The sequence below is a fragment of the Xiphophorus hellerii genome, chromosome 18 (genome assembly GCF_003331165.1).
Source record: "Xiphophorus hellerii strain 12219 chromosome 18, Xiphophorus_hellerii-4.1, whole genome shotgun sequence".
Classification (NCBI taxonomy): Eukaryota; Metazoa; Chordata; class Actinopteri; order Cyprinodontiformes; family Poeciliidae; genus Xiphophorus; species Xiphophorus hellerii.
Window position 1 is genome coordinate 19,770,585 of NC_045689.1, and position 19,059 is coordinate 19,789,643.

Sequence of the window (19,059 nt, forward strand, 5' to 3'; positions counted from 1 at the left end):
TTTTATGAACTGGGACAAGGAACTGGTTGACTGTGAAATGACTAAATACAGTGCCACCCTAGAAGAAATGGCTCTAAACCTGCAGCTAGAACTTAGGTGGAATGACTCGGCTCAAACTCTTCATCTTTTGCCTCCATTGAAGGCCAGACTTGAATCCAATTGAAAATCTCTAGTAAGACTTGAATATTGATATTTCCAGATGCTGTCCATACATTCTGACTGAGCTTTAGCTATACTGCATAAAGCATATAATGCTTTTAGTAGGGCTGCACCATATATCACACTTTATTGGTTCCTCAATATTATTATACGCAACAGGCATATCACAGTGAACTGCTTAGAGTGCAATAAATTACAGTTAATTATTTAGAAAGGATGAATTTAGGTTGTTTGTCTCTGTAATGTATTGTGACACTTGGTTTTTAATGGAGCAGAGATTTTAAAGGGAAGACTGTAGTAAGATCATTAAAAATGTGCAACTAAGATATTGCAAAGCCAAAACACCAGATGTCAGCCAGAAGCAACTTTTTAAATAAATCTTGTTGTTGAGATAGAAATAACGTTTTATCCAGAAGGTTCACAGAATCATTATGGGATAATGTTTGCTTTTAGCCCTAAACAAAGTCATTAGGCAATTAATTTGTTTATTGCATTTTTTTTTTTTTTTTGCTTGCTCTGGCCCATGCAGTTCTCATGCAGCCCGACCCTATATATACTAAACTGAGTAAAGTCATGGCCCACAAAGGTTGCAGCTGTAATTTCAATGAAAGTTAGCTTTGCTAAATGAATCAGGAGTCTTGAATTCATATGGAAGCCACTTTTTTTTTTTTCAAAAACATTTTAACAAAATGTATCATTTCCCAGTTTGCACAGTGGCACAGTTGGTAGAACTGTTGCTTTGAGCAAGAAGGTCCTGGGTTCAAATTTGAGGTTTTTGAGGTTTTTCTGCATGGAGTTTGTATGTTCTCCCTTTGCATGTGCCGCTTCTCTCTGGGTACTCAGGATTCCTCCCACAGTTGAAAAACATGACTGTTTGGTGAATGAAGGCGTGTGTGTGTGTGTGCATTGTTCTTTGTCCTTATGTGTCTATGTTGCCCAATGAGTACTGGAGAGCCCTGTGTGACCTGCAGTTCACAATCAGGAATGCCATTGTGTTGATCTAACACACAAAATTCCAGTAACGTACATGTCAACCATGAACAAGTTCAAAAGATCTGACAAGTTTTAAAAATGTTTTAGCCTTGAAAGTGACAGGGATTCAAATCAATCTACAATCTGAATTTTATTGCCTTCCATGACATGTTAGAGCAGATTCAGAGTCTAAAATTCATAGGGAGATGTACTGTGGAGAGAGCTGCAAGGAGACTTGTTAACAGCAAGGGAAAATCAGATTGGGGATAATGGGTTATACGAGCTGGAAAGAGTTGCCAGAGCACAGCTAGGAGGGGGTGGCACTTGTTCAGTTGGAAGATTAAGCTAATGTCTCATTAGTAGGCAAATCTAAAACTGACCTCAGATCACCATTTAGAAATGACCTCCGTCCAGTCTGTTCTAATGGCTTTCACATAGAAACAGTTCCTCCACAGTTTAATTATCCCTCTTTCGTCTATAAATAAAAATAAAATAAGACTAATTGTTGGATGTGCAGACATCCTCTGCTTACATTTGATTTCACTTGACCTATCTGCTGCCTTTTATGGTGGCCATCTCCTTCCTGTAAATGCATTCAGTCTTGACTCAATTAGGCATGCAAAGTGATGCAAGTGTAAACAACTCAAAAGACTAATTTTAGTGCAGAGATCAATCTATAGTTGCTTGAGCTGTTCTATTTGTGTATTCTGTTTAATTTAAGATAATTACAAATGTGATCAAAATGTCTGTATTTTGGGTTTCTGGAAATACACATTAAAGGACAGGTGTACAAAGATAGTGAGTTGATAAATGTTCATACCCTCTGTTGGTCAGAAAATATATCAACCTGCCAAAGCTACAGAGCTGGAAACTAGCACACAATATGCTGGGTAAAGTAAACGTAGTGGATTGGAAAAACAGTATCACCAAATTATAACTACAAACATAGTTTGTTGGCAAGTAAAAAAAAAAAAAGATCATTTAATCTTTCTATTAACTCTGACGATCTTTTCTGTTCCTGAAAAAACATCCCCACAGCATGATATTGCCAACACCATGTTACAGAATGGTGATGGTGTGTTCAGGGTGCTTTCAGGGCAAGTTTTTGTCAAAATTGGCTTTAGCATTTTATACCAATATTTTGGTCTCATCTGAAAATTACTTTCTTGTCCAAGTTTCTGTCTCCATGATTTCTGGCAAACTGCAACTTCTGATGGCCTTGTTTAAGCAATGGCTTTCACCTACCCACTCATAAAGCCTAGATTTGTGTGTAAGACTAATAATTATCATGTCAAGTGTCTTTGTTTAGAGCTGTGACTCTTGCAGTTCCTCTGGAGTTACCATGATGTTCTTTGTTGCTTTTTTCTAATTTATAGTCTTTGTTTGCATTGAGTCAGTTTTGGTGGCTGGTCCTGATCTGGAAGGTTTGCAGTTGTGCTACTGCCTATATTCTTTATTTCAGATTGTGTATTAAATAGTGGAAACTGCTTTAAACCTTTCCATAACTGTGTCTCGGACCTGTCTGATGTGCTTTGGCCACCATGATGATGTTTCTTCCCCAATGTTTTCTAACAAACATTTGAGGCTTTAACGGAAAAGCTGGGTAGTCCAATAGGATTAATGGACTTTATTTTCTGTGTGAATTACTCTGGATGCACAGGATTGTGCTTAAGGGTAAAAGAGTAGAAAGGGCTAAATAGAGATGCAAACTACACTCTTCAGATATTATTTGTAAAATAAAAAATCAAAGCCATATGTCTTTCCCTTCAACTTCACAATTGTGTGCTACTACGTGTTGGTCTGTCACATAAAATTAGTGAAATACACTAAAGTCTGTGGTTGTAATGTGACCAAACATGATAAAGTTAAATGGTAAATATTTTTGTAAAACACTGCATGCGACTAAATTGAATTAAAGTAATTATAATGTATGATTTTAAATGTGTTGATATATATGTGAGTATTATTGTTGTATCAATGTTCCTATGGCTGTTGAGTTCTTTGTAATTTGTAAATGAGGATGAGTGGCAGATCTGTTTGCAACATTTGTTCCCTCTGTATTTCTGTCCCACATCTGTCTTCTCTCTTCTTTTTCTGTCCTCTGTGTCATTTTCTTTTTAGCTAATTTCTCCCCGTTTCCCAACCCATTGTTTATGCATCCATACTTACACCCCTACCCCACCATATTTTTCTGTGGATGACCTCACCAGGCCAGGCCTAACAATTAGCTCAGCCACCTCCTCCTCTTTGCAGCCTCTGATGATGAGGAAGCCTCTGCTGCGACACTGATCCCGAGTCTGCAGACAAAGCATGGGAATGAAACACAGCCTCAGCAAAGACCCAACAGCCAGACTGATACTGAACCTGTACAGAGACTCTTTTTTTTTTTTATGTTGCTTTTCGCATTGTATGTTACTTTTAACACTAGGATAGCTCAGTTTTCGAGTCCTGCCTACATCGGCTTGCCAGGGCCAAAAGGCCTAAATCTCCACCCTGACGACTCTGATGGCTCAAATTAGCATCCCTTCTTCAATTGTAAATGTGGTCGTTGACCGTCAGGCCAGAAGGTAGGAGTGTGAATAGTCCATGTTGGGGGTGGGTATCTATGATACCTGCAGGAGATCAGGTCTCCTGTAGGTAGTGCTCTTCAGTTTAGTTTTGAAGCATACATGAAGTGCAAAAAGTGTAAGCAAAAGAAATCTGGGAGACTTTGCACATGCAAATTTGCATGCAGCCTTTTGTGCTGTGGAGGATAAATAGGTGACTGCTGCTCCCTGCTGCCCTCTGGAAAGAGGTTCTGCAGCATCCGGTGCAGGCCCACCTGGTTCCAAAACAGCTTTTTCCTACTTGCCATCAGACTGCTGAACTCTTAACTGGACTGCACTCAAAAACTGGTCTCCACTTTATACCTTGCACATGTACAGAGCTAAATAACTTCTATTTTACTGTCAGTCCTGCACTTTATATTTTATATTTAGATTTATATTCATATTTTATACTGTTGAAAATGACAACAAAGTCAGTCGAAGTCGAAGTCGAAGTCTAAGGAACAATTGTGCAACTGTGAGATGCGTTGAGGCCATTACCAGTACTGATAAGGTAATGGCCCTATTTACAGAACAAAAGCACCTGCTAGAGAAAATCCTTCAGGCCAGTTGGACTATCGAAGCCGATATAGGTATACGTCAAAGTGGACTAACTTGAGCTATTCTAGTTGGTTTCGTCTGGAGTCACTGTTTCACTTTGAAATGGTTTGCTCCGCAGTGACACTACCACAGCGCGTAGAAGAAAAGCAGGATCAGGAGTCGCCTGGGTTGTGTTGCTTTACCTCCCTCAAGAGAAAAGTCTCAGTTGGACTGTAACTGAGCAAGAGTTTCTGTAGCATCTTTTAAGGTTTGACATTTGACTGCACAATGCTATTCTTGGTTTGGTATTCTCAACCACAGAACTGACAATTGATGTAAAAGACACACACTTATTCCTGTCTTGAAAGGAGGAAGTGGTAATATCCAAGAGAAACATGTTTTTTTTTTTCTTAAGTAAAATAAAATCTGCAAATGCTATGTAGTGCCAAAAAGCATCATACCTGACAAATTTCAGAAACTTATCAGTTCATCACACTGCAGAGAATATCCTCAGTACTGTAAAATAAGTAGACAAAAGCACAATCTTACAATTTTCTGCTTACGTCTCACTTAGACACCACTCCTGGCTAACTGTTTGGCAGTTTTCAATGTTAAAAAATGTGATTACTTTGTTTTAGAATCAAATTTGATTCTAAAGTCTTTTTGGCTAAATGACCAGCTGACAATGAGGTTGTCAAAATGGGCAAATATGAATAGATTATATTCCATAATTAGAGTAATTGTATAATAAAGTGAGCATATTGAGAAGTTCACTGGTCGAAGCTGTAACTGACTGAATGCCTGGCACGCTTCTCTCTGCTTATCTGCATAAATGTCTCCAAGGCAAATTAAATATCCTGGCAAATCGAAACAGTTTAACATGACAGTCTTTTTAAAATGCTGAATTGATGGAGGGTCTGTTCTGGTTGGCAGGTTGAATGAATAGCTGGACAGAGGCAGTTTTGCTGTTTACTGACTGGCCAACTGGATTGGATAACAAGTTCTATCTGTCTTTTTGGCTTCAGTCAGAGTTTGTTTCATGTCTTATCAGCCTCAACCATTTGCTTCTACAAAGCTTGGTTCTCTTTTTAACTCTTCGATTTTCCTCCTAAGGTATGTTTTAAGCCACTCTCTTCTTTGTTTCTTTTTTCTTCCTTTCTCAATATGTTTTTATATATGTTCTTCCTCCAAGCACAACACAATTTCCCTTATTTTCTCCTTTTCTTTTTTGTATTCCTTGGAGTAATCTTTTATTTGTTAGCTTTTTTTTTTATTTTGGAGGAAAGCATTATCACCCTCCCTGCACCGTTCAAGAAAGCACACCTATAAACACAATTTTCATAATCTTTCTTTTCCAATGTCCTCTTTCAACCTTTTGACCTCATTACTTCTAATCTTGCTGCCTCTTTTCTCTGCTTATTTGAGGCCTCTCCCCAAATTGTGATGCCACCTTGAAAATCTCCCACAGATCACATTTTCCTCTCAGAAGCATCATAAACTGTAAATGCACTTCCACACAGAGAAATATCACAGCACTGATGCTCTTATAAATGGTCCTGACTCCTACTTATACGTTTTGTTTCCATTTTTCTCATTATTAAAATATTATTATGCTTTAAATTTCAGTTTGGCTCAATTCCTGTCAATCTTTAGACTCAGCCTTTTTAACAGATCTCTAAACAAGATATACAGCCACATATTTGGCATTGACCAACATATACCTCGATTGCACACTTTCCATATCTGGTCCATCTTCACATTGTGTTGGGATCCATTCTTTTCCTTATCCGATCAGTCTCAGTGTAGGACTTTTTATTCTTTTGTATTTTCCAAACACCAATATGTGTCATCAGACACCACAGCATCCTCTTTTTCTAAATGAATTATTTGTTGGTTTAGATTGTGTTTAACATTTTTGTTTTAGATTTGTTGAATTAGTTCATGTTTGTGCAGTAGAGTCTACTTATTTACAACACTTTATCAACATTTTAGCTTTAAAATATCAAATAACGAAATAAAAAAATGTTAGGCAATATACAATCCTGTTATACTTTTTGCACTCAAGACAAGAATTTGAGTTCTGCTCATTATCCCCAGAGTGGTGCTGATGGCTCTGTTAAAGGGAATTAATTGTTTTGTTGGTCATTGACATTATGAATCATGTTGAGTCAATTAAATGAGCCCCAGGAATTTCTAATGTCTCTAATAATAGCATTTTTGCAGGGGAGGCAGGAAGGGCTCTTTTCTGTGTGTTTTGACATTAAGAGTAATAATTACTAATTTAATGATAATGGCAATGTTGTTTTACATAATTATAGTAAATTGTCATAGGAAAATGACAATTTTCCTATGAAAAAGAAAGTTATAATTTAATTCTCATTTGAATAGAAATAAAGATTTGATTTAACAAACTATTTTCAAATGACTTATAGCTGGTTGCATTCATAGTTTCCTTCAGTCATTTACATGTACTTTAGTTTTGAGATAAGTGTTTAATTTTAAAACTTAACCAGTAAAACTTATGTGATCACTTCAATAAAGCGTGGTGTCATTTTGCTGTGCAATGTTAATATACCTTTTTTGTCAAATACATGTATTATATATAGCTTTCTATTCACTGAAGTAAGTACAAGATATAACATATCCTTGTTACACCATCACTTACAGTATGTCCCCTGCATTTAGGAGAATCTAAAGATTCACAACACATTAAATAAACCACACCAGTATCACATTTTTACCACTTCTGTTAAATTTGACCAAAGGCTATTAAAATCTTGAAGCAATGACTTAATCTACTGCTACACTGTGCAGGCATTCAGTCAGCACTGACAAAGGTTCACTCATATCTGTCACACTCAATACCTGTGATTGGTGACCTGACAGTGGAGCTGTTATTTTCTGACTAATTCAGTTTATTCACCCATCTATTGTTGATACTCACTTGTCGTTGTAGGGCCGGGGGATGTTACACACTTCTTCCCCAGCAGTCACTGGAGAAGTGATGTGATACTTACACTACATCACGGGGCAACACAGTGAACTCTTACTTATAAAGTTCAAGTTCAGTTATTAGGCAAATTGCTAAAAAAAAAAAAAAAAAAAAAAGATTCTGTCTAATTCAAAAAGAGTTATTACAAATTATTTTACCACTGTGGGCATTCATGAACTGTGTATTAATCTCTGAACCCAGTATGGTCAGGTGACCCCTAAGCAACAAAATGGAAAAATAATATTAAGGCAAAAGTACCTTAAGCTGTCCTAATGTAGTAACACATTATACATTTTACAATATTTATCTCAATACTGACACAATATACCAAACAGGAACACATCAGTGACATCAAAGGACTTGATGTTCCACATAATGCACTATTTTTTCACATTTAGACCCATGTAAAACAGGCTTCTAGATAAATAAAGCATGCATGGCAAGTCAAGAAAAAAACGTAACATAAGCTTTAAAATGTGTTGAGTGGCACTACATAGAGTCCAACAGAGGGTGATGGGACTCTCCTTGGTTTTGTAAACAATTATTTACAAACTGACATACAGAAGAGAAACATAAGTTTTGTTTTTCTTTTTCTGACTTGAAGATTCTCCTGCAGACCCAGTAAAGATTTTTGTTGGGTTGTTTTACTGCTTGTTTGACCCCTTTTTAAGCATGTTAGTGGGTAATTCTTCCTTAATTAAACTGTACTTCTGTGGAATGTGAACAATTTCCTGAATGAACTATTCAATCCGCAGCATGTTATCTTTTTCTATGTGTTTTATTACCCTCATAAACTGTTTCATGGTTTCAGAGTGTTGGGTATTGCAAAGGCCTGTTTGTTTAATTAGATGAGATTAGTCTCCTGATTAAAATGGGCTTGATAAGATTTTAATAGGCTTGCTTTCATGTGGATTACAGTGTGAACAGCCTCAAGCTTAGTGCCATAACTCACTGCTTCTCAAAGATGCACTTGTCATTTACCAGACGGAGTCTTTACTCTTTATAAAACACTTATAAACAGTGATGTTTGCCTGCGTTTCTCTTTTCCTTTAATCTTCAACCACATGCATAAAAAATCCTCCAACCTATTACTGCGGATGTGGCCAGACATCTCTCTGTAGTTTTTTTCTCTCTTTTTTTGTTCATTTCTGTCTTCTCAGCTTCAGATCTGTGTTGAGTCAATGGAGAATCTCAGTGGAATTATGCAAAATGGCATAAAAGCACAAACAATGCATTGGCCTATGTCATTTTCTTTTAAAATGTCACTTATGATTTTTATCTCAGTGAAAAAAAGTCTGTCCCTTTTGGGATTTAATTGCAGCTGCTGTTACCAACAAAGTGTTTGCAAACATGCACCCTTTTCCCCTTCACCTTTTTCCTCATTCTTCTTTTACAATATTAACATCTATGTCTTCATCTTTCTTAACTGTTTTTCTCATGTGCACACTTTACAACCAATTTATCTCTCTGCTGATGCGCTCCTCCAAACAGATGTCTTTCTCCCCTTATGCTGATCTTTTTTTAGGAGGGTCCGTATGTGATGCAGAAGAAGAACTGGGAGCTTTACGAAGGCAACGACCAGTATGAAGGATATTGTGTAGACCTGGCTTCAGAGATTGCCAAGCACATTGGAATCAAGTACAAGATCTCTATTGTTCCTGATGGAAAATACGGAGCCAGAGACCCAGAGACTAAAATATGGAATGGCATGGTGGGAGAGCTTGTGTATGGGGTAAGGATGGAAACAGGACAAGTATAAGCTGGATTCATTCTTAGTCAATTAAAATGTATTGCAGTGCTGTTTGAATAAATTTAAGTTTCACAAATTTCATAGAAGTCCATCTCAGCAAATTGCAACGTCAGTGAAAAGTGAATTTATTCAATGACTGAATAATTTTAAATTACTATAGACATAAAATTGGAATGTATTATTTGTACGTATATAAATAATACATCAGTAGTGCATCAGGAGTGTATAAAATAATACACTCCTGATGCACAGAATTTTGCATTTCGTTTACATCTGATAGAGAATCAGAAATTCCATATTCATCCATAACACCAATAAAAAGTATTTCTAAGGCTTTGTTTATGCAGCAGGTTTTGATGTTCAATTCTAATTCTATTGTTGAAATCCAATTTTTGTGTGTGGTCATTCGTAGTACTTAAAGATTCATTGACAATCAGACTTTGAAGACTTCATGACATCAAAGCATCATCTGTTGATAAGTCTGTAAACCAGGAGTGGTGGGATTGTGATGTGATGGACTTCAGTGATCCAGACGTCTCTCATAATTATAATTTTTAGTCATTAGTTTGTCGTCTTGTGCAAATTATGATGCATATCTCGTGTCAGGAACATAAAAGATGCCTGAAATGCAACATGGTCATTTAGACTTCAGTCACAAACAATTGGATAGATGGTATATTACATATCATATCATAACTTTCTAAAAATACTGGCTTAAGTTTTTTTTTGTTTTTTTTTTGCCAAAAGTGAGTTTTTTTTCTTGCCAAAATCATTTTTGGCAATAAATTACTTGGGCCATTATTTTAGGAATGTGACGTTATGGAAATGGCTCAAATTTGATTTTTTTTTGGGGGGGGATTCAAAAGATCAGAATGGGACAATTCAGACAATTGTAAGAAATCGGATTTAGGCCGCATTTGCTTGCTCTTTAAACTTTGCCTAATTGACAAAAAGGAGATTTTATGATGGCCTATACAATAACGGGAAGACTGCTGACTTGTCAGTTGTCCAGCAGACTGTCACTGTCACCCTCCACAAGGAGGGAAAGCCACAAAAGGTTAATGCTAATGAGTGGGCCTAATAAACCCCACAGAGAATGTACTGTTATGAGGAAGATGAGAGAAGCCAGAACCTACAATGCAGAAAAGCTGAAGGAAACTATTAAAGCAACCTGTGCATCCTTAACACCTTATCAGCACCACAGGCTTTGATTGCCTGTTTCTGAAGGACCCAGGCCAAGTTCTTTTCCATGCAGTAAATGTATTTAATTTTAAGAAGGATGACATTTAATAACTGGAAATCCTTTCTTATGAGTCCTATGTATGATTCTAATCTTCGGAGAATTAATTGAGTTAGGTGTACAGACCTTAGGAAGATGGCTCAGAAATTAACACCAGTCTGAGATCTCAATCATGGTGATCTTGCACAGGTCCTATAGATTGCAGAGTTCCATCACATACCAGCAGAAAAAATGCAAATAACTCTGATGCTGCACATAAACTTGTCTCAAGGCTTTTGTCTCCTTAGTAACCATGTTTGGTTCCCACAGAGATGCAGTGTCATGGAGTGGTTATTTATATATGGGAGATTTGCCAAGCTCATTAATTATGCCTTTGATTTCACATAGCTGCCTGAATGTCAACTTTACTGTCATGCAGCAGACAATGTCAGTTATTGTTTAGGGGGGTTTAGCACAGAAGGAGCTCCAGAACAGCAACTGAATCAATTACCCTCCACAACTTGTAGTGGAAGGTGACTCAAAACTGTTGCATTGATTTATCTGTTTTGAATTACCCAAAACACTCACTGTCCTTTAAAAAGACTCTCAAACATACTGTAGCTATAAACTAGCAATATACACACATTTTCTTGTGAATTAATGTCTCCTTGTGGAGTTGAGTCTTTTGACTGACAGAAATGTGAGAAAATCGTGTTTCCCCTCCTTGGCTTTTCAAAGTTAGGAATTCACAAAGATGGCAGTCTGCTCAATGTTTGCAGCTGTTTTCCTCAGTCTGTCTTGTCTTAGTAAATTAGTGCAACAAAATTCACTAAGACATTTTGACGAAACACATGCAGATGCAAACATGACCGTGAAAGCCTGTAGAGTCACGTCATAAGTTTGCTTGAGTTTACAGTTGTCCTCTCTTCAACCCATAACACAGGCGGAGCAGAAGTGATCAAGAAGCAGAGGAGATATTTTACTGTCTTTTTTTTATGTGGCAATTTATTTGTGTAACTTCGGGTTCTGACAAAATTGAGCCCCTCCTCGATAATTGACAACTAAATAAAGAGGTGATGTGAATGCTTCTATTGTCCCCCCCCAAATCAACTCCACTTTGCACTTTCATAGCAATCTGGCTGTATTGAAAAACACACGCAGCAGGTAGCTTTATTTTCTTTTCAGGATTTTTTTTTTCTTTTGTGATCCAAATTTCACTATTTTTTGACAAGTTAATACTGTTTGTATTCTTGGCATTTATTAAAAATAATTTTAATATTATTCAAAATTATTTAAGTAATAAATCATTTTATTAAATTAGAGTATATAAAACATATTTTTAAAATTTATTTTTAAACATACAAAAAATGGGTTAACATTACCTGAAGGCATACAAAATAATAAATGTTGAAATGTGTGCAAACAGCTTAGAGAGAATCAATTTTGTCAGTGTGGCTGTTTTTAAAGTGGACATGCCTTTGTGTCAAAGTTTAGAATTAGAAAGTTGTCCAATTTCCTGTTTGCACAGATTTAAAACCCACAAATAACTGTGAATTTAACTAAACAGAGTCTATCTTGAACAGTTTTATTGAGAAAAAAAGTTCCCTGATCGTTTGGTGGAACAATTTTATGCACCCTAAGGCTATTGCAAACGGTAACATTGTGAAAAATCCAGATAAACTGAAGGGATTTAAAAAAGTCTAATGTAACAAAACTTTCTAGATTTAATACATAATTGTCCTTTCATCCTGTGGCCTTTAGTCCTCAGTGGAAGTAGTAAGAAATGCAGCTTTAATTATTCCTTTATCATGTAATAGAGAGTGGAGTAGAGCTTAGTTTTGCATTCACTGCTTTAGAAATACTACAAAAAAAAGTGTTGGACTAAATTTGAATCATTTCCCAGAATAACAGCATTATCAGTCAATTTATTTTCTATTGTTACTTAAGCTGCTTTAGGGTCAAACCTCTGGAGGAGTATTCAAGCATTGAAAATAGACCATGATAGTCTGTCAAAGGGCCTAAGGGTATTATTTTAAAACTTTACACTTTTGACATGTAACCAATAAAAAAAATAAAGACTTAATATGCTTGTCAGTTTTGTTGAATGTTTTTAAGAATTGCTTTGTCTAACGTGGAGAATAGTTTAACTCTTTCAGCAGTTTGTGGTTTATAATGCACATTAAACCAGTAGTCTGTCAACCTCACTGTTAAAGACCATTTTAGATATTTGCTTTATTCTGTGAGGAAATGACCCATGTTTATTCAGTGAAGTATAAAGTGAACTTCAGCAATGTGTGATTACTGCAGGTTAAGAGCAGGATTCAGGCACAGAATAAATGGACAATATAAAGTTTAAAGTCATTATTTTTCATTGTTCATTTTATTTTTTGGTGTGAAAACAGTTTGGGAAATTGCAGCATTTCCAAGCTTCTTACTGTAGTCATAAAAACAATATTTTTCCTCCTGAAAATGCAATATTCACTGGGGTTTCAGATGATCGAAGCAGATCTTTTATTGGTTATTTGGGCCAGAATAGCTTTTCATATCATTAATTATCACCTTTTTCCACTTTGACTTTAGATACTTAGAAGACCTGTGTTCTGCAAGATCAAGCATTTTGCATGCAGATGCCAGTTAGACCTTGAGACTCATTTATATTCTGGATCTGTCCCTCTCCGGCCAACATACTGTATAAATTACTCCTGTGTCATTCTGGGTTGCCCTCTTCTTCCTCTGTCTTTTCTCCTTCTCTATTCCCTCATCTGCAATACCAGTCCATGTCTGCCCTTCCTTTACTCTGTGTTCACTGCACATTCCCTTCCATCTATCTGTATTATATGTAAGCTCTGAGAAGTTAATTGTGCAATAATGTGACTGATATGAAGACCCTGGCCTTTCCCTTCTTCTTTGCAGAAAGCAGAAATTGCTGTGGCCCCACTGACCATAACATTGGTGCGAGAAGAAGTGATTGATTTCTCTAAACCCTTCATGTCTCTTGGAATTTCCATCATGATCAAAAAGCCTCAGAAGTCTAAACCAGGTGTCTTCTCCTTCCTGGACCCACTGGCCTATGAGATATGGATGTGCATAGTGTTTGCTTATATTGGAGTCAGCGTTGTCTTGTTTTTGGTAAGTAATTCATAGAAACTGAGCTGAATTGTCTGTACACATGTCTGGCAATGTGTACAGACATGTGATTTCTATTTAAGGTTTTGGGCCATAGATGAAAAAGACAGCCGTACATGAAAAATAGTTTATAATTTAGTTTGATTCCTGGACAGAATAAAGCGTTTTACCGTCTTTCCAGTTTTACAGCTTAGGTTAGTTATTTTGCAGTTTTATCCGTATAACTCAGTTACACTAAAAAGCACAGGTTCACCAAAAGAGGGCAATAAGTTGGTAAGGTCAGAATTTGGTGTAAGCAACATAAGACTTTATCTTGCTTAAAAAGTTCAGGTTGGTGGAGGTGGAATATTGGGGTTTTCTCGCAACTGTATTGTTGCTGTACCAATCTTCTGATGGCTTCTTCCTTTCAGTAAATGTACATTATCACAAAGTTAAAACCCTCTCAAGCTAAAATCTTGAATATGACAATGCTTTCACTGAACCCAGTGACCTCAGAAGTTACGATCTTATGGTATCTGGGTTGAAACAAGAGTTGTTGATGTGTAGCTGACAAATCTGTCTAGCAAGCCTGTCTGTATCAAGTCAACATGAATCAAGATCTCAGAGGAATGTTTCTGACACCTTGTTGAATCTATCCTTAAATCTGAAGGTTTAAAGTAGTTCTGAAGGAAAAAGGTGTCCAACTCAGTCCCAGCACGCTGTCATACTAAGAGGGATATGAGTGCTTTTCAGGTACCGTCTTATTCAACAAATGAGAATATGGATTCTGATGAGGCTCATATCTGAGATTAAAAGCACCTTTTGAAAATAACAACCTTTCAGCAGGTATCAAACATACTTTCCATTAAGTCTACATCCCGTTAGATTTTTATATGATGTAATATTCTAATTTTAAAAGTTGTGTTTTCATTCATCATAAATAACAGAAATGAAGGCAGACACCATTCTTGGTGTAATTATTCTATGTTTTACTTAATGAAACACAGAATTTGTCCTAGTGATTTGACACTAGGACAGATCTATGGTTCTGTAACAGTGGATATGTTTTAGAACTGCCACGAGTACAACTGGTTAGCTAAAACAGATTAATTTCTCAATAATACTTTAATTTATTGAATAGGTTTGTATATTGATATTAAATTTACATCCTAAATAGAAATCTTGGTACGAAAACTATCATGTGTGTCTGTGAATGAACAAAATGCAAGATGCACAAACAAAAATGTGAAATATTAACACATATTCCATTCATAAATAGATGATTAACCTAGCATATGTATTATGTTGCCACCTGGGTGTCTGCTTGTTCAAGGAATTTTTTATACTAGCCAAAATTGCATTCTCCAAGGTTGGCTATAGTATTGAGCATATGTTGCTCAACAGAAACTTCTCTTCAGTTACACCTTGATACCACATGGTAATCATACCTCGTTTTTAACTCCACACAGAGCAAGATGAAATTAGCTGGTTTGCATAATTCAACTTTGATTCAAAAAGTAAATCATCTAGTTGGAGCGAAAACATGTGGATATTTTTGATCCTAGAAACTAGCTGACATTTTTCTGCCTTCACTGTTCCAGGTAAGCCGTTTTAGTCCGTATGAGTGGCACGCAGAGGAACCAGAGGAGGGTGCCACAGAGCAGGGCCCCACTGACCAGCCTCCAAATGAGTTTGGCATCTTTAACTCTCTGTGGTTTTCTTTGGGAGCCTTCATGCAACAAGGCTGTGACATCTCACCAAGGTTGGTGTGCTTGAGATTGTTAATGTGAATGTGTGTACATGTGTCAATCTGATTTGTGCTTGAGTGGGGCCCCTCAATTGTCCAGTTTATGTTAACATTCCTTCTCAAAATAGAAAAGACACATTAATCTTCAGTTTAAAGTTCACATGCATGAAACAAGACAGACTTTCAACAACATTGTTTACGCTATATTTGAACAGGATGTAACCTATGGGCTAAAAAAGTAACATTTTCAATGTATTTTTGGGGGCTAAGTAAAGACTGGGACTAAAAACTAGCAATAAAATAGACCCATCCAAGCACTAGATGTGTTTGACTGTTCATTGTGATTCACCGTTCTCTCCACCTTCTTAACTTCCACTGAGCTTATCTGATTCACCAACAAAATGTGTCTTACAGACACCAAAGATTTTCTAGACACAAGCAAACACATAAAAACATGCTCCCACATGCAAACAAAACCCCCTAAAAGCGAGAACACCCTGCATACATTTCAGCAGCTGTGTTCTTACGGGTCCTGTGTGGATGAAGATTTCGCAGAATGCTAGGTGTGTATGAATTTTTAATATGCCAAGGAGGAAGCAGAGTCCAGCTGTATTTTTAGAATATTTATACGAAGATAGCATTTTATAATTGATAACCTGAGAATGCAGTTTAGTGAAATATTTATACCATGCTTCTTGAAGACCTTCAGGGAGCAGATCCAAGGAGAGAGGTAGCAGCAGGGAACACCTCACACCATAATAAAACAAAATGCATTTACTTTCATAATGTAACCATTTTTGTATCCCTCTCTATCCTGTAATCTAAATTACAGCAAATTAATAATGTGTATGGCAAATTGACCACTATTTCTCTACAAAAAGCTATTGGTTATACAAATATAAAATGTTATTGAAAGTACTTTATGATGACAAGGTTAATTTCCTCATCACCAATGTCATAACTGAGTAGCACATAGATTTCTGAATGTGTCTGAATGAACTTATGCAATTCAGATGGATCTCCTTAAAAGTAGTCAGAACATGTACTGTATTCGGGCCATTAATGTTACTACTCGGGCTGTGAAGGTCACATGGGTTGCTGATGATACCTTCCTTTTAATTAATGTTGGGTTTATTGTGACTTGATGATTCAAAAATGTCACCAACAAAGATAATAAGTGCGTTGTTTTGGTCATGTGTCAAGGTGTGAATAGCTCTGAAATTACTTGAGGAGACAAGTCAAGGCTGCACTGTAGAAGATAAAACATGAAGCCTCATTCTCCATGTAGTTCTGTGTTTTGGATTCTTCCAGTCCTTACCAGCTATCTTTCCAGTCAAAATTATGCTCACTGCCATCTTCAAAAGAGTCTCCCGTCCCTTGATGCACATTAACTGCCAAAACTTCACACAGTGAGTTTGTTCTTTGGTGTTAGGCACTCCTGCTAAAATACCACTTTGCTGAATGTGTGTTTGGATGTGTTATTGTAAAAGTGAACCCTGGTTACGTGGTATGTTTGGATCGTCAGGTGACAACAATCCAAACAACTCATGTTACCTTAAAGGCATTGTTTGTGACCTCAACAGTCTTATTAGAGTGTTTGTTCTGACTACAACTCATACGCCTGAAACTTTCAACTCATGTTTAGAACTGAAAAGGCCTTTTACTGAAAGGTCTTTAAGAAACATTTGCATACTATTTAAGAACTAAGGATTCAAGTTTTAAGTTCACCTCTAAATTCCTCAAAACTAAGTCTACCTAAGCATCTGTGTGGTGTCTTGTAGAAACTAGTCTGATATTTAAAGGCCCCACTTTACAACTTCCAGGGCTAAAAGGATATGATACTAACATTTTGGTCTCGGATGCCACATTATATCTTTAAGGGTTTAGTGGAGTCCAAACCTTGATGCTTCAAAGCTATTTATGGCAGCAAAAGTGGAACCAAGACAATATTTGACATAATTTAATTCCTGGCTGGTTTATACTCATTTGGAGTCCTTTAGCTCCTTATCAGATTCTTGTTTTTTTTTCTCTGTTACATATCCTCTTATCACAGTTAATGTCTCTGTGTATGTTTTGCTTGTATTAAAACTGTTGTAAACTTTGTTCACTGTTTTTATCTGTATTTTACATGTAGCCTACATCATTGTTTTTATCTAAAATAAACTATTTGGACCCAATGCTGCCGGCCTATCCGCTGCCTACATATGGGTCGCATAAAAGTACAACTTAACAAGAACTCTGTTTTCAGTGTTAACAATCATTAGTCTTTTTTTTTCTTTTCAGTAGTGTGTCCGAGAAATGCACAGAATGTTCAAAAATGTTGTTAAAGATTCCCTTTTCTTTTTTTCAAAGCTAGATTATACCAAACTTTACTCAGTAATTCCCACTGGATCTTCATCAGCATTTCTTTATTGAGTAAAGTACAAACAATTTCCAGCAGCTGGACAAACTTTGCTTTCTTCTTCCTCCTCTTTTGCTCTCTCATCCATCTCCTTCACAGTCCTGACACCTGTCGTCTCTCTCCTCTCCCCACTTCACTGAGACTGACAGGCCAATTCTAACCTCAGCACACTAAATGGAACACACTCACATCTGCTGCAGGCACACATACTCACAAGCACACAAACACATAAGTTGCATACACGGGCACATTTAACAAAACCACACAGAAGAAAACGCCCACTGCTCAGTTTCACAACTTTTCAGTAGGGATATGTGCACTTCGCTGTGACTTAAAGGCCCTGTTCATAAGCTACAGCTGTCATTGCGATAATGTGATACTTAACATGAAGCCAGCGTTCGTCATATAAATCACCAAGCTCTGTCAGTTCCAGTACAGCCCTACTCTTGCATAGCCTGGGATTACTGCGGTCTTAAATGCCAGATTACATTCTGACAATGAGAAGTCTGTCACTTACATGTTTGTCCTTCTCTGCTCCTTTCCTTTTTTTTTATCTACTTGACTTTTTAAATGAGGCAGGATGTTTCAATGCAAATTAAAGTCTAAGATGTCTCTTTTAGAGTGACAGCTCATATGATTTATCTTGTGGAGTCAGTGTGGATGTTTAATATATAACAAGCCCCAGGAGATAAACCATATTGGTTCAACTGATATCAAAGCTGCATTTAGCAACGTGGCTCTGCTCCCAGGATAGTGGAAGCATGTACTGGTGGAAGCCTGCAGCGCTTTTTTATTTGGATGGGAAACTGTCTTCCTACAAACATAGAACTATTCAAATTGTTTATCGATCGGAAGACTTACGAGTCCCAAAATGCACTTGTATTGTCTGGAATAGTAGAACTACATACACCACTGGTGGCTGCAAAGTTACTCATAGTGGTTGAATGCAGTTTTAGGTGTGACAGAATCTTGCAAAAGTACAAGTTATCACATGTTTTCATGTTACAACTAAATACTTCAGTATTTACATGTACATATTATATATTATATTGTGACTTGAACTGAGCTTTTCTAACACAACGTATATGTTTTGAGTTAAGTTTTAACATTGCAGCAATAGCTAAATGGTTAGAATCATTATTTTGCAGAAAAGTGAACCGCATGACTCGGCCACAAGACTTTTGTGAGCTTTACCACGTTAAATTTTGGGTATTTTCCTGTCACCTCTGACAAGCTTTCCAGTCCCTGCTGAAGAAAGGTTTCCCCACAGTCTCATCCTGCCACCGCTGCATGTGGGAATCATTTGTTGAGGGTGATGTAGCTTTTTTGCCACAGTTAGTGTTTTTCATGGCTTCCAGAAATTCACTTGTGTTCTCGTTTTAGCTTTTCTGCATTGCTATGTCTCCTAAACAGAACTCCTTGTGGCTTTTTTAGCAATGTCCCTCTTTTTGCTAACATTTGAAAACTGGATTTTTAGTATGCATCACTTCTTGTCATGTTAACAGATTCTCCCACCCGAGCTATTGATTTCTACCCTCCTCTAGAGTTACCTTAGACTCTGATTAATGATCTCCTTGCAAAGCATATCA

The 19,059-nt window shown here is 36.8% G+C and overlaps 1 protein-coding gene across 8 annotated transcripts in view; it reads left to right on the forward strand.

Annotated features, from left to right (window-relative positions):
* Window positions 1-19,059, forward strand: part of gria4a (glutamate receptor, ionotropic, AMPA 4a) — a 121,662-nt gene that overhangs the window by 66,008 nt on the left and 36,595 nt on the right. For 7 of the 8 annotated variants that reach the window (XM_032545105.1, XM_032545104.1, XM_032545102.1 and 4 more), the window contains exons 11-13: window positions 8,774-8,980; window positions 13,131-13,346; window positions 14,924-15,084. In XM_032545105.1, the coding sequence (XP_032400996.1) occupies window positions 8,774-8,980; window positions 13,131-13,346; window positions 14,924-15,084 (584 nt within the window). Of the gene's footprint in view, window positions 1-3,384; window positions 3,548-8,773; window positions 8,981-13,130; window positions 13,347-14,923; window positions 15,085-19,059 lie in introns of those variants that run through there. The other variant, XM_032545107.1, reaches the window with a different exon arrangement.